The sequence below is a fragment of the Sinocyclocheilus grahami genome, unplaced genomic scaffold (assembly GCF_001515645.1).
Source record: "Sinocyclocheilus grahami isolate Dianchi unplaced genomic scaffold, SAMN03320097.WGS_v1.1 scaffold676.1, whole genome shotgun sequence".
Taxonomy (NCBI): Eukaryota; Metazoa; Chordata; class Actinopteri; order Cypriniformes; family Cyprinidae; genus Sinocyclocheilus; species Sinocyclocheilus grahami.
In genome coordinates this window covers 422,031-435,918 of record NW_015505855.1, presented here as the reverse complement: position 1 = coordinate 435,918, position 13,888 = coordinate 422,031, and the positions used below count along the sequence as shown (strand labels likewise).

Here is a 13,888-nt window from a genome sequence, read left to right as displayed (position 1 = left end):
ATGGCATTAAAGTATTTAGCATAAACGTTGTCAGTACATTCAGCAGTAAATTTAACCATATTTACACAGAAAATAGAAGCAATTATGAAATTAAATATATAGAGATGTACTTAAGTTGTACTTAAGTGGTTCAAATATTGCACTCTGAAGTTCAGATAATTGCATTTATTTTAACTTTAAACTATAATACATTTTCATTTCAATAAACACACAAGTGTCCAAATCATTATATTCAGTTTGCACATATATTGCACGTTTACTTATTTTTCACAAGGTTTTAACCACTCAAAGTCTTAAACCCATTAAGAGTGCATGAAAATGAATCTTCGAACACTAACATGACATGACAACATGCTAAACACACTACTATAACGTTTCCAGTGTTAGCGGGCCTGCTGATGCTGGCGACTCCGGTGGCGGTCTGGCCCAGCTGCAGATGGACTTTGTGGAGATGTTGCAAGTCCGTGATGAACGGAGGAGGATGAGGCACGTTGAAACCCTGAGGAAGAATAAGGAGGAAGATGATGGGGGCAAAGAGACCGACCCGGATGCGGAGCCCCATGTGGAGCTGCTGGGGGACCAGCAGGACGAGGAACTCTTCAAGGACATTCAGCGCTGCGTGGAGACCTTCATGTCAGCAGAACCTCCCACCAACTCCAGAGACTCAGAGACACAGGAGAAGGTAGGAAGACATGGATTCTCAATGTACTGTACAATAGTTCTTCTACAGTGATGTGATGATTTTAGAGGAAACAGAGGTGGTCCAAAACCTACAGAGCTGACAACTTAAGACAGCATTTTAAGGAATCACGGGTCAGCTTCAGGCAGACAACAGAAAGTTATATTGCCATCAGCCGATAGCTGTGGCACACTGGTCAATGAATACTAGAGAAGTGGTTCTCAACCTTTTTGACTTCAGTTTCCACAACGTTTCCCAACCCTGTTCCTGGAAGCACTCCAACACTACACATTTTCAGACTCATCCTAATAAAAACAAACTGAAATCAACTCATCATCTTATTAGTAGAGACTCCAATGCATGAAATGGATGGGTCAGATAAGAGAGACATCCAAACTGTGTACTGCTGGGGTGCCTCAAGGAACAAGATTGGGAAACACTGATCCACAAAACCAGTCATAAGGGTCAATTTAGCGAAATTGAGATGTATACATAATCCGAAAGCTGAATAAATAAGCTTTCCATTGATGTATAATTTGTTAGGATATGGCAATATTTGGCTGGGATACAACTATTTGAAAATCTGGAATCTGAGGGTGCAAAAAATCTAAATATTGAGAAAATCGCCTGTAAAGTTGTCCAAATTAAGTTCTTAGCCATGCATATTACTAATCAAAAATTACGTTTTGATATATTTACGGTAGGAAATTTACTAAATATCTTCATGGAACATGATCTTTACTTAATATCCTAATGATTTTTGGCATAAAAGAAAAATCAATAAATTTGACCCATACAATGTATTGTTGGCTATTGCTACAAATATCCCCCAGCGACTTAAGACTGATTTTGTGCTCCAGGGTCACATATTTGAAAACCAGACACTCCTAGTTTCTGTAAATGAAATAACAGAATTACAAAAGTTTAAAGTTGCATGTTCTTTAAGTTTCTCACTCTGTTTAACCAATAAACTGACTGCATTTTCCAGTTGATTTAAATGATTTTTACTCACACCTTTTACAGTACCTAAGAAGATATTTTAGATCTTGGAATAACTAGAAAAATGTATATTGATTGTAAAACTTCACATGGAGTTTTAGGTTTTATTGATTGGCATGACTTTTCCAGGTTTAGATATGCTTTTTTTTATTTGAAAACATACATAAAGAAAAAAAAATTGAGGAGGATTAAAATAAGACACATTTTTAGTTTAGCCCTGTACTAGAGCTAGTTCCCCCAATATCAGTTCCAAAATCTACCAACTGCATCATCAGGAGACAATAAACAATGTTTTTAATTTATTTTATTGATTTATTTTTTTACTTTGAGTAGTAGTAGTTATTTATTTGTATTGCCATGCCAGCATCTGAGGCCATCTTCATGGCAAAAACTGAGTTGCAATAATACAAGAGTTCCACAAACACAAAATAAAAACCAAGCAAACAGAGAAATACCGCAGTTAAAAATGATATAAGGTTTTTAAAATTCATATATGAAAAAAATTCTAAAAACTTTTCGGGTTAAATCCTTGTACTTCATAAAAAAATTACTTTAAAACAGTCCAATAAAATATGTTTAATGGTTTTGCAGAACATGCATAGAGTTGGATCTTCAGCATGGCACTGACAATCTTGTAAGACCTAATGACATCTCCTAAAACACCACTTGATCAAATCTGGTTTTAAGGGAGAGAAAAAGTCTCTTTGATTTCTTTTTAAGTATATATTCAAGAGAAATGATTATCTTTAATAAAGTGCAGAATCTAAGGTAAACTAGTTCACCCACAATCTGCATTTGCTTTGTAATTTTTATGTTTATTAGCATATCACTGTAGGCTTAACAACATGTTAACGTCAGACTCTCCTGGAATCAACGTGGATGCAGTGTCACAGAGCAGTTTAAATCCATCAGTTATGGTTGTACTGTTGGGCTTGGTATGGTTTGGCGTTTGTTGCTAGAACAAATACTTTGCCATTAACAACAATTATGAGTAACTTCTTTAAATAAACCACTTTAAACCTTTGTATGTTTTGGCATGGCATATTCTTTGCAAAGGCTGTAACCTGAACTGGGATCTTGTTTCGGGTTAAATCCTTGTACTTCATAAAAAAATTACTTTAAAACAGTCCAATAAAATATGTTTAATGGTTTTGCAGAACATGCATAGAGTTGGATCTTCAGCATGGCACTGACAATCTTGTAAGACCTAATGACATCTCCTAAAACACCACTTGATCAAATCTGGTTTTAAGGGAGAGAAAAAGTCTCTTTGATTTCTTTTTAAGTATATATTCAAGAGAAATGATTATCTTTAATAAAGTGCAGAATCTAAGGTAAACTAGTTCACCCACAATCTGCATTTGCTTTGTAATTTTTATGTTTATTAGCATATCACTGTAGGCTTAACAACATGTTAACGTCAGACTCTCCTGGAATCAACGTGGATGCAGTGTCACAGAGCAGTTTAAATCCATCAGTTATGGTTGTACTGTTGGGCTTGGTATGGTTTGGCGTTTGTTGCTAGAACAAATACTTTGCCATTAACAACAATTATGAGTAACTTCTTTAAATAAACCACTTTAAACCTTTGTATGTTTTGGCATGGCATATTCTTTGCAAAGGCTGTAACCTGTTTTTTGATAGGGTTTTGATAGGGTTATGCATCAGTTCTCACAGCAGGGGAACATTAATGTTGCAAATGACATTGTAGCATTACCCATTAGGTGCTATATATAGTAGGACAGTGAGAGTGAAACGGTTAGGTTGTATCGAAGGTAGACAGCAGTGTCTCATTGTTTTTGTCATTCTTAGACATGCTCTCTAAGTTTAAATGAACTTGTTGGATGAACTTGTTTTGCAATGGTTTAATTATAAAATCCTCTCCTCTCTGTTATCTCTGTTGTCAGTTCTGCGCAGTGTAAGTCTGACAGGCTTCATCATGTGGCTAGGGGTCAGAGGTCATCTGCTTGCTGTGAAGCTGTGTCTCGATACCACCCGTAGAATGTCTAATTAATTAATCATCTACAGGATTAAGAGAAAGAGCTGCGGGAGGCCCAGTCTTTCTTACACACACCTACAGGGCCTCCACATGAGAGAACATTAAGTCATTTGACCCACTTCTGAAGTGTGCCGTCACTTCTGTGAAAGCTTTAAACACAAAGTGAATTCTCAGACTAAATACACAGCAATGCTGAAAGACTGTTAAAGGAACAATATCTTCAAATGTTCCTTTTAATGAAACTGCAGTATTTCACTGCAATTATGAATCTGTAGTTTGTATTATTTATCTGCTTATGTTCATTCGAATGCTGCTAATTTGAACTTTCCATTCATCAAATAATCCTTAAAAATATCACTGTTGCAGCAAATCGGCATATTATTATGATTTCTGAAGGGTCATGTGACACTGAAGACTGGGGTAATGATGCTGAAAATTCAGGAATAAATTACATGTTAACATATTAAACTAGAAAACGGTTATTTTCCAATCTTATATATACAGTATATTACCATGTTAGCATTTTACTGTGTTTTTGAGCAATAAAAAAACGCCGCCTTCCTTGAGAGACTTTTCAAAAACATAAAAAAAAAATCTCACTGACCCCAAACCTATATCAGAATATTATTCGCGTTTCCTTGTAATCCATTGTCAAAGTTTTGTATGTATTAAATAACCTATTTTTACATATTCCAATCAATAAACAAATCCATACAAAAGAAATGTACTTAATCTCATTGGTTATCTTCTCTTTTTATTTGGAACCTGATGGACGCAAACCAAAAGATAAGATTATATTGAATGAATGATAAGTCTGGCAACAGTGCAAAAACAACTTCCTTTTAAATAACAGCTAAAGAGTTCAAAACAAGCCCCAGACAACAGATCACACGTAACTGATGAATTCACCTATAGTGAGGCAAAATGCATAATGCTGAACAATTTCCAACAACAAGACCACTTAATAAGTTCTTCATCTTGACACATTTCCATCGCAAAGCAATCCCGCACACTGGCATATCTATACCACGGTGTATAGCAACATACCACTTAACACATTTCTACCATCACATCATCATTTACATACTCAATGGCATTTTTTGTCTTTTTATAGCAAGAAAATGGAGGCACGAACCAAGATTCAACATCAACAAATTCCCAACCCCCCTCAAAAGCATCCAGAAAGTTTGTGAGGTATTTACAATTTCTACCCATTGCACATATTTGAATTAGAGAGTGACATGCTGGACTGACAGTAGTGTAAACCCAGCTCTTTCATTATTTCTCTCACTGGAGACATTGATCTGTTTGCAGTTGCTCACTGTGATAATGAAAGCACAATCTTTGCCCTGCTCAAATTATATCCTAACTGTTGTTCTCTTTGAGCAGCTCTCTCTCCATCTCCTTTGATAAGAGTCCCACACCACCCTCAGCAACCAGCAGACTGGTTTCTCCTCTGAGCCCCAAGTCTCCGCCCCCTCAGTCCCCGAGGGCGGAGTCACCACGCAGCCCCACCCACTCCGGCTCTATGAGCCCCACACCGAATGGAGACGCAGCGGTGAGACTGCCACGATTCACACTAACAGCACTGCTGTCTTATTTAGCATAGCTTCCCTACAGAAAGTACTATGGTGATACCATGGTACAACGGCAGTCATTCCATGGTACTACAACACTTATATGTCAATAGCATATATATATATACAGTGGGTACGGAAAGTATTCAGACCCCCTTAAATTTTTCACTCTTTGTTATATTGCAGCCATTTGCTAAAATCATTTAAGTTAACTTTTTTTCCTCATTAATGTACACACAGCACCCCATATTGACAGAAAAACACAGAATTGTTGACATTTTTGCAGATTTATTAAAAAAGAAAAACTGAAATATCACATGGTCCTAAGTATTCAGACCCTTTGCTCAGTATTTAGTAGAAGCACCCTTTTGATCTAATACAGCCATGAGTCTTTTTGGGAAAGATGCAACAAGTTTTTCACACCTGGATTTGGGGATCCTCTGCCATTCCTCCTTGCAGATCCTCTCCAGTTCTGTCAGGTTGGATGGTAAACGTTGGTGGACAGCCATTTTTAGATCTCTCCAGAGATGCTCAATTGGGTTTAAGTCAGGGCTCTGGCTGGGCCATTCAAGAACAGTCACAGAGTTGTTGTGAAGCCACTCCTTCGTTATTTTAGCTGTGTGCTTAGGGTCATTGTCTTGTTGGAAGGTAAACCTTCGGCCCAGTCTGAGGTCCTGAGCACTCTGGAGAAGGTTTTCGTCCAGGATATCCCTGTACTTGGCCGCATTCATCTTTCCCTCGATTGCAACCAGTCGTCCTGTATTCGGACGTAAGTATTCAGACCCACAGCAAAGGGTCTGAATACTTAGGACCATGTGATATTTCAGTTTTTCTTTTTTAATAAATCTGCAAAAATGTCAACAATTCTGTGTTTTTCTGTCAATATGGGGTGCTGTGTGTACATTAATGAGGAAAAAAAATTAACTTAAATGACTTTAGCAAATGGCTGCAATATAACAAAGAGTGAAAAATTTAAGGGGGTCTGAATACTTTCCGTACCCACTGTATATACCAAGGCATTTATACAGTACTTCAAAGAATAACATAATATGACCAATGTACCAAAGTAGAATGATGTGAGAGCTCTCTCTAGAGGAAAATTGATGCTATGACATTTACTGTTTTTATTGTGGCCAAAAAAACACAAATTTTCACAGATATTATAAATGATTAAGGGGGTAAAGGAGACCATGCACATTGAAAAAAAATGTTGGTGTAGGATTTGCATTGACACAATTTTCACTCGGAAATTGCTAGAAAATGTCACAATTAATTACGGAAAACGGCATTGAATTAAATGTGAAATTTGAATGTAGAAAGACTGAAATAGTATTTTCTTATAAAACACAAATCAGTCATCTTTGTTTCACTCACAACTTTACAAATGTAATCTTTTACATGTTTCACTGAAAAAAAAAGACTATAATTATTTGTGTAATTATCAGCTATTTCTGAGTAAAAGTTTCAAATAAACTGCGGGTAACACGTTGAATTAAACATGAAATATGAAGTGGAAAGACTGAAATAGTCTTCTAAGTAATTTTTTACAGTGTACACTGAAAAAAAGGGAAGGATTGACTTTGAAACAATTTGCTCCCAGAAATTACTAGTAAATCTCACAGATAATTACAATGTAAGCAATGCATTGGATCCCATTCTGTACACACACTTCTATTATTTACAGGAGTTACAGCCGCATTCTGCAGCTGAATTAACTCCAGAATAATTTGAGTCAATTCTAGAGCTCTGAAACAGGCTTCATCATTTATTGACTGATTATACTTGTGTAATTCATTATGCATTCTCTTACAGTTTCTCCTCTTACTGCCTTATTTTATTTGCATGTGTGCACAGAGACATGAAAATGGGTCACCGAGCAATTTCGAACCAGCTGCGAAACCTGCGTTCACACGGCAGAGCTCCAGAACGGTGTCCTTCAGGGTAAAGCTCTCGTTTGACTATATAAATACATCTGAGCTAATTAAGTATGAGAGTCAATATGTTATATAACACAGTGTCAACATTTGCATTTCATGTGGACAGTACAGCAAGCCACTATACTGTCAAATTTGCTTGTGTCAATAACTTTCAAGTGCTACGTCACATACAGCTTTTATTATTTATGCCATGTTCTGTCAGGACTCATTTGTTAAATATTTGACTAACTCAACACACACAGACAGACAGACAGTACTTTGTGCCTCAGTGTCATTATCCATTTCAGATGGTGAAGAAGAAGGAGGAAGAAAACATGCCGCTACAGAGAAGGTACTGATCGACACACACACACACACACACACACACACACACAAATAAATAAATAAAGGAAATGTGCATGTGAAATTTTGCTTAATTTAGTACTTTGTGAAAAAGAAGTGTGCTTAACTATACTAAATGTGCACTTCAAATCTTAATAGAATATTTAAAAAAAAAACTACTTGCAGATAATATAATATTAATGAAATAAGGCCACTTACATGTATTTCAAGAGAATTCACGTTCATGACTGTTTCTTAACACACTTAAGTACATTTTTAAAAAGTGCACTTTGTAATAATGTCAAATTAAAAGATTTACATTAAATGCAATTTAAATAATAGTTTAAATTTTTTGTCTTGCTTTAAAGACGTACACTTATTTTGATGTCAACTAACATACGAAAGCACATGTAAAGTACTTGATTCTAATTTTAACTGTAGTGTCTTATTCAAGATTTTAAATCTAGTTAATAGACAAGGTAGTATATTTGAAATCTTTGTCATTACAAATGTGCAATATATTTAAATACATAACATACACGTTTCAATAGAAAATGACATTAAAGTATATTTTAGTTGAGCATAAATGGTTGCCAGTGTATTTGCCATTCCATTTTAAGCTTATTTCATAATTTTCATATTATAAGATGTACTTAAGTCCTACTTAAGCGAGTTTATAAAAAGCACTTTAGAGTTCAGTTAACTGCATTTAATATAAATTCAAATTATAATACATTTAATTGTAAATGACTTTCAATTTAATTTCACTCAACAATTGTTCACAACTCACATTTAACAATGGGCTATGTTCTTCTGACTAAAACAGTTACATTACATCTTCAATAAATATCCTCTTTTAGTTTCGTTCTTTGTGTACCATGAATGGCCTGAAGAAAATATGATTATTTTCTGAATGTGCTAACACTGTCTTATCTTTTACATAAATTATTAGTTAGTTAAATACGTTATTGTTCGTTGGTAGCAGATAATGTATCAACTAATGTAATCATGTGCGATGTCTAGTTAAAAATGTATTAGTATATGTAGAAATGAACATTAAAAGGTATCAATACATGTTGTAGAAGTATTGCTCATTGTTAGTTTGTAAATGATTGCATTGATTAACGTACGCAACCTTATTGTAGCATGTTACCCTGACCACAATATCAGATTCACTCATAATTCTAATACAAATTCTAAAAAAAGAAAATGAGTTAATCAATCAATGACATTACTATTAACATCCAATCTCGTCTACAGTGCAAGTGTGCGGATTGCAGAGAAGACATTTGAATCCAATAAGGTAAAGCTATTAAAGACAAATCTACTACAAACACCTTCAGTCCAGTCTCAATATGAACTCTCAAGCTTATTCTGGATGTTCTGGCCCACAGAGCTCCAAACAAGAGGAGGAGCAGCAGACTCCGTTTCAGAGAAAGTGAGTGAGTCTGTATTAGTTTCTGTTTCAGCAGCAGTACAATGAGGGTGTGTTGAATTAACTGCTGTCTGTGCTGTTTCTCAAGCTCCCGACAGAGGTTATCATCTCGCTCCATTCAGGAGAAAATGGAACGACTGGCTCAAGCCTCACAGGTCTGAATCTGAAATGACTAAAAACTTGGCACTTTCCCACATGTTCCATTTATTTTTTTATTTTTTTAATGCATCAAAGATAAAAATTCAAATTTTTTAGAACTATTAAATGTTACATGCACTGCTAAAAATGCATATTTTCCCCCAATATTTAAACAAATATATAAGCATTCTTAAATCAAGATACATTTACTTCACATGCAAATTGAAGATATGAAGTCATGTTTTCTGAAAAAACTGAACAAAATTAAATGTGCTTAAAACAAGAACAAAAATCTGTAATTAAGTAGATTTTTCTGTTCCAACTGACAGATGTGTGACTTTCTTCATTTTGATCAGTTTCACATAAACATGTCTTGAGTCTCCAGTAAATATATCTTGATTTAATAATGTTTGGACATTTTCACTGGAAAACAGCACTTTTCCCTGAGATCTACTGGATGTTGTATTGTTGTAAACTTTGTTAATACAAGACATTTACATTTAGAGACCATATTGACATATTTCATTCAGTTTATTCTTTATATTTTCTTTACTTGGCCTTAAAAAAATCTTGCAGAAAATTAACCTAGCATGAAAAGATGCTCATAATATGTCTGTATGACACTTTATTTCATCCTATTTTATTTCCAGTAAAGTTTTTCAACTGCATAGATTGGTCGCAAAATGTTGCTAATATGGTCGCGAGCAATAAAAACAGAAGAACTAATATCAAGTTTAAATAAGATTGAGAATAAAATGTTTTTCAGGTTAAGCACCTCATTTCACTGAGCAGCTGTTGAAAGAGTTTTAGGCTCTTTTGGTGAACAGTGGCAGATATTGCTGAATGCAAGACAAACAAAACCATGCGTGAGAAATGTATTTTGTTGCTCTTTTCAACTTTTAGAAATGGGAAATATCCAAATCCCCAGTGGTGCACCAGACTGTGTGTTTAGCGGATGAGGTGTCAAGGAAGAGGGAGCTGTTTGAGAAAGAGCAGGAGGGATCCGACAGAAGCCATGTGCTCTCCAAACAGGTGAGGACCATTCCAGTGTCTGGAAAAATGGGTCATTTGATTTATTTACTTGTTTGAGCTCATCTGAACTGACCATTCAATCATTTGTTAAGAGCGTTTACTTTGCTTCAGGAATTTCGCAGCTTTTCTTCTGGACTGTCTGATCGAATTAATCGCTGGGTTCAAAAGAAAACATTTACTGTGTCATCATCTTCATCATCATCATCACCATCTCATAGTCCTTTGGTAAGTGCTGCATTATGTAGGTATAAGCTTACATTGATCCTTTTCTTTTTCCAATTTTGTTTTTATTTTATTTTAATTTTATCATAAGGAAATCATGAGATGGTACACACTGGGGAAAAAACCTTCTCATGATTTCCACTGTTTTTCTCCAGGCTTTGGCTTGGTGGCAGTATTTCACTTTGCACTGAGCCTATTTCGTTCACTCATTTGACCTTGTTAGTCATCACACAAATATGTGTCATGTATGTGGTGAATCTGGAGTAATTATTTCCTCCAATGAAATGATAGGTTTGAGCCATGATTTATGTAATCAGTCTATGTAATGACACGTGGCCTCAAACAGTCCTGTACAGAACTATAAATTACATTCTTATCTTTAACAGTAAACATGCTGCAATTTAAACAGCATTTCATGTAGTATTTTTTTGTTGTTGTCATGGCTAAAGTCAACTAAATTTGTCATATACACACACACACACACACACACACACATATATATATATATATATATATATATATGTATATATATACATATACATATATACACACACACACACATACATATATATATATATATATGCGTGTGTGTGTGTGTGTTAAACTGACAGCCCTAATATATATATATATATCTATATATATCTATATATATATATATATATTAGGGCTGTCAGTTTAACCTGTTAAATTAATTAATTAGTTATGAAAAAATAACGCAATTAAAATATTTTAACGCAGTTAACTCACTGGCCCCGTCAGTCTTCATCATCTTACGTTTCAGACAGTTGACTGTCTGAGTGAAATTTAATTTGCGATTAATTAAATTAATGGGTGAAAGTGTGATCAGTGGTCATGAAATTAATTTTTGCAATACAAAAAAAAAAAACTTAATAGCATTAAAACTGGTTTCATTTTCTTTATGCAATATATAAATAGATATTTCTTTCTCGTTCAGTTTGCAGTCTGTGGCCCTGATGGCTGATCCACTGGATGTGGAAGATTCTCGCCAAATTTGACTTGAATGTGTTAAAGGCTTTAAATATGGAACATTGTCTTCTCTATGTTTTCTCTCATAACTCATTTGTTTATGCTCAGGATCTGAGACTTGTGAGCATCTCCAGTAAGAAAAGTTTGTTTGAGAGAGGACAAGACCAGGACAACAAGTGACAATCTCATGGATAGAGACAAAGTGAGCTGATCGTTTGTCTCTAAATAAAAATAGGACAGGATTTGTATTTATCTATTTGCATTGAACACTTTTTATATTCAGTTAAGCATACTTCATTCTCATTAATGTAGTAACAAAAATGTACCATTTAATAGTAAAGTTTCATTATACATCACAGTAATAATTGTTGTAATTAAAATAATTTAGGTACATTTTAATTTGAACAAATCACTGTATCCGGGTTTTTTTTTTCTGCATTACAGGTTTAATGAGAGTCATTTGATCATGTATCTCTGCAGATTCTGAAGATTTTGAAGGAAGCTTGATCGACTCTTTCAGACAGTCAGTGCCAAGGATTGTCTCTAAACTCCTTTTCCTTCTGCTTCTTTACATTGGCTAATTCCTCAGCACTTTTAAGGCATAGTACTGATCTACATTATTTGGGTAAATTCAAGGCTTATGTTATTGGTTGTGAATGTGTGTACTAATGGATTGTAGAATGCAACAGGACTGTATTATAGGGTCTTTACACAGAAATTGAAAATCACAGGGTTTATCTGACAGCAGGAATACAGACATACAGCTTCTTTGTGTCTGTGCCAGACACTCCTCTTCCTTATAGCTTGACATTTGTGCTGTTGATAAGTAAGTTATTAGGAGAATGAGGCATAATGTATGACCTGAGCCATAACTCATAACAGTCCAAGGTACAACTGCAATATCATGAATGTCTGTTTCAATGAACCTACTGGAAATAAGCTCAATGAATCATTTGTAATGAAGCTGGAATCGTGCGCTGAAGCTGACCTATGCTCTCGCTGCTGTTGTTTTAACCTGCCGGAGACTTAAGTCTTAGTAAGGAAATGTAATTTAGACGTAATCTATGGAGAAATGTGCCCTATCAAGCCCTTTGCAAACTGACTTCAATCCATTCCAATTCAAGCAAGCTTACGTTTCCTTTTTTGCTAACCGACCTGTCATGTAATTATCTTTTCTGCCCAGAAGGGTTATGCTGTAGATTAATTAAAAAAAAATTTTTTTGTACAAGTGGTTGTCTCATGTTGTCTCATGTTTTCAAATGATGCAGGCTTATGATCTGAATTTGTGAGAATAGTAAAAATAATAGTAATACAGGAAATAATAATCATAATAAAAATAAATCAAATTGTATTAATAACAACAACAACAGTCATTTAAAATGACCAGCAATACTAATTTTATTATAATTATTGGTAATTATCAGTGGTTACGTTATCTCACGGTTTCAGTAATGACATGCTAAAATATTTGAATTATATTAGCATTATAATTAAATATTTTTAAATAAATTTATAAAAATCAATTATTAATACTATGTTGTCTCATATTTTCGGTGATATGCTAGAATAAATATTTGTTTTTATGTTATATAATAATGCTTAAATGATGGAGGCTTGAAGTTACATGACTTTATGAAATTAAGAAAAAAATAGGTAACACTTCACTTAAAGCCTTTATGTATAATGCATTATAAAAGTAGTTTTAATGCATAAAGTATGCCTTGTACTTCAGCTTATAATGCATTGTACAATCTAATTGTACAGTTAATGCATTATAACACTTATCAATTCATTGTTACACTATGCACCTTAAATTCAGTTATAATTATTTATGACAAGATATAATGTATTACAACGCACATTATGAATAATTATAATGCATTATACCCTTTAATAACCCTTTATAATGCATTGTACATAAAGGCTTTAAGTGTTACCAATATATATATATATATATATATATATATATATATATATATATATATATATATATATATATATATATTTAAATAATAACAATTAACAAAAATGTTGTCATCAATACTATCATTATTTTACTTTTTGTGCAGATCTTTGAGCTACACATATTGAAGCATCTAGTAATCACTCAGCAACTGCATAGAAAACTCAGAACATCTAACAAGGCCTACATTCTTACAATAAAAAATGAAATCTCTCTTCAAAATACTGAAGTATTCAAACAACATACGGCCTAAGTTCATATGAACCTTGAAACTGTTTTAAACCTTCCAGCATGGCTCACTCATGGAAACAAACTAAACTGCACATCTGAACGCGGTGCAGTCTCAGGCTGCTGGCGTGAGTGAGATGTGGAATGGTAAGCATGGTGCCATGAAGTGAGTCAGACCGGTCAGAGACTAACCAGTCCCTCTTGTGTTATCAGAGGACACCTCTAAGAGACTCATGTTGATATGGACATTAGCCATCACCATTCTCTTCACCATAACAAAGCCAGCGGCCTTTTAGGGAGTGCTAGCAAGACTGTTCTCCACTTATCTCTGAGGGTAAAAATAAACACACTGAGTGAGATGTATGACCCCC

The 13,888-nt window shown here is 34.5% G+C and overlaps 1 protein-coding gene across 1 annotated transcript; it reads left to right on the top strand.

Annotated features, from left to right (window-relative positions):
* On the top strand, positions 1-12,528 carry LOC107559160 (serine/arginine repetitive matrix protein 1-like). Its single transcript, XM_016242902.1, has 13 exons — positions 1-11; positions 382-682; positions 4,792-4,871; positions 5,067-5,235; positions 7,109-7,195; positions 7,479-7,522; positions 8,773-8,815; positions 8,907-8,950; positions 9,036-9,102; positions 9,989-10,117; positions 10,229-10,342; positions 11,435-11,528; positions 11,771-12,528. Exons 1-12 carry the CDS (start codon positions 1-3, stop codon positions 11,504-11,506), a joined length of 1,161 nt encoding a protein of 386 aa, XP_016098388.1. The 3' UTR covers positions 11,507-11,528; positions 11,771-12,528.
* Positions 12,529-13,888: the final 1,360 nt, after the last annotated feature.

Bases quoted from the DNA above. Each gene is read 5' to 3' on its own strand.
- LOC107559160 (XM_016242902.1), top strand. The intron at 4,872-5,066 runs GTATTTACAATT...CTCTTTGAGCAG, and splicing joins GCATCCAGAAAGTTTGTGAG to CTCTCTCTCCATCTCCTTTG. The intron at 9,103-9,988 runs GTCTGAATCTGA...TTCAACTTTTAG, and splicing joins GACTGGCTCAAGCCTCACAG to AAATGGGAAATATCCAAATC.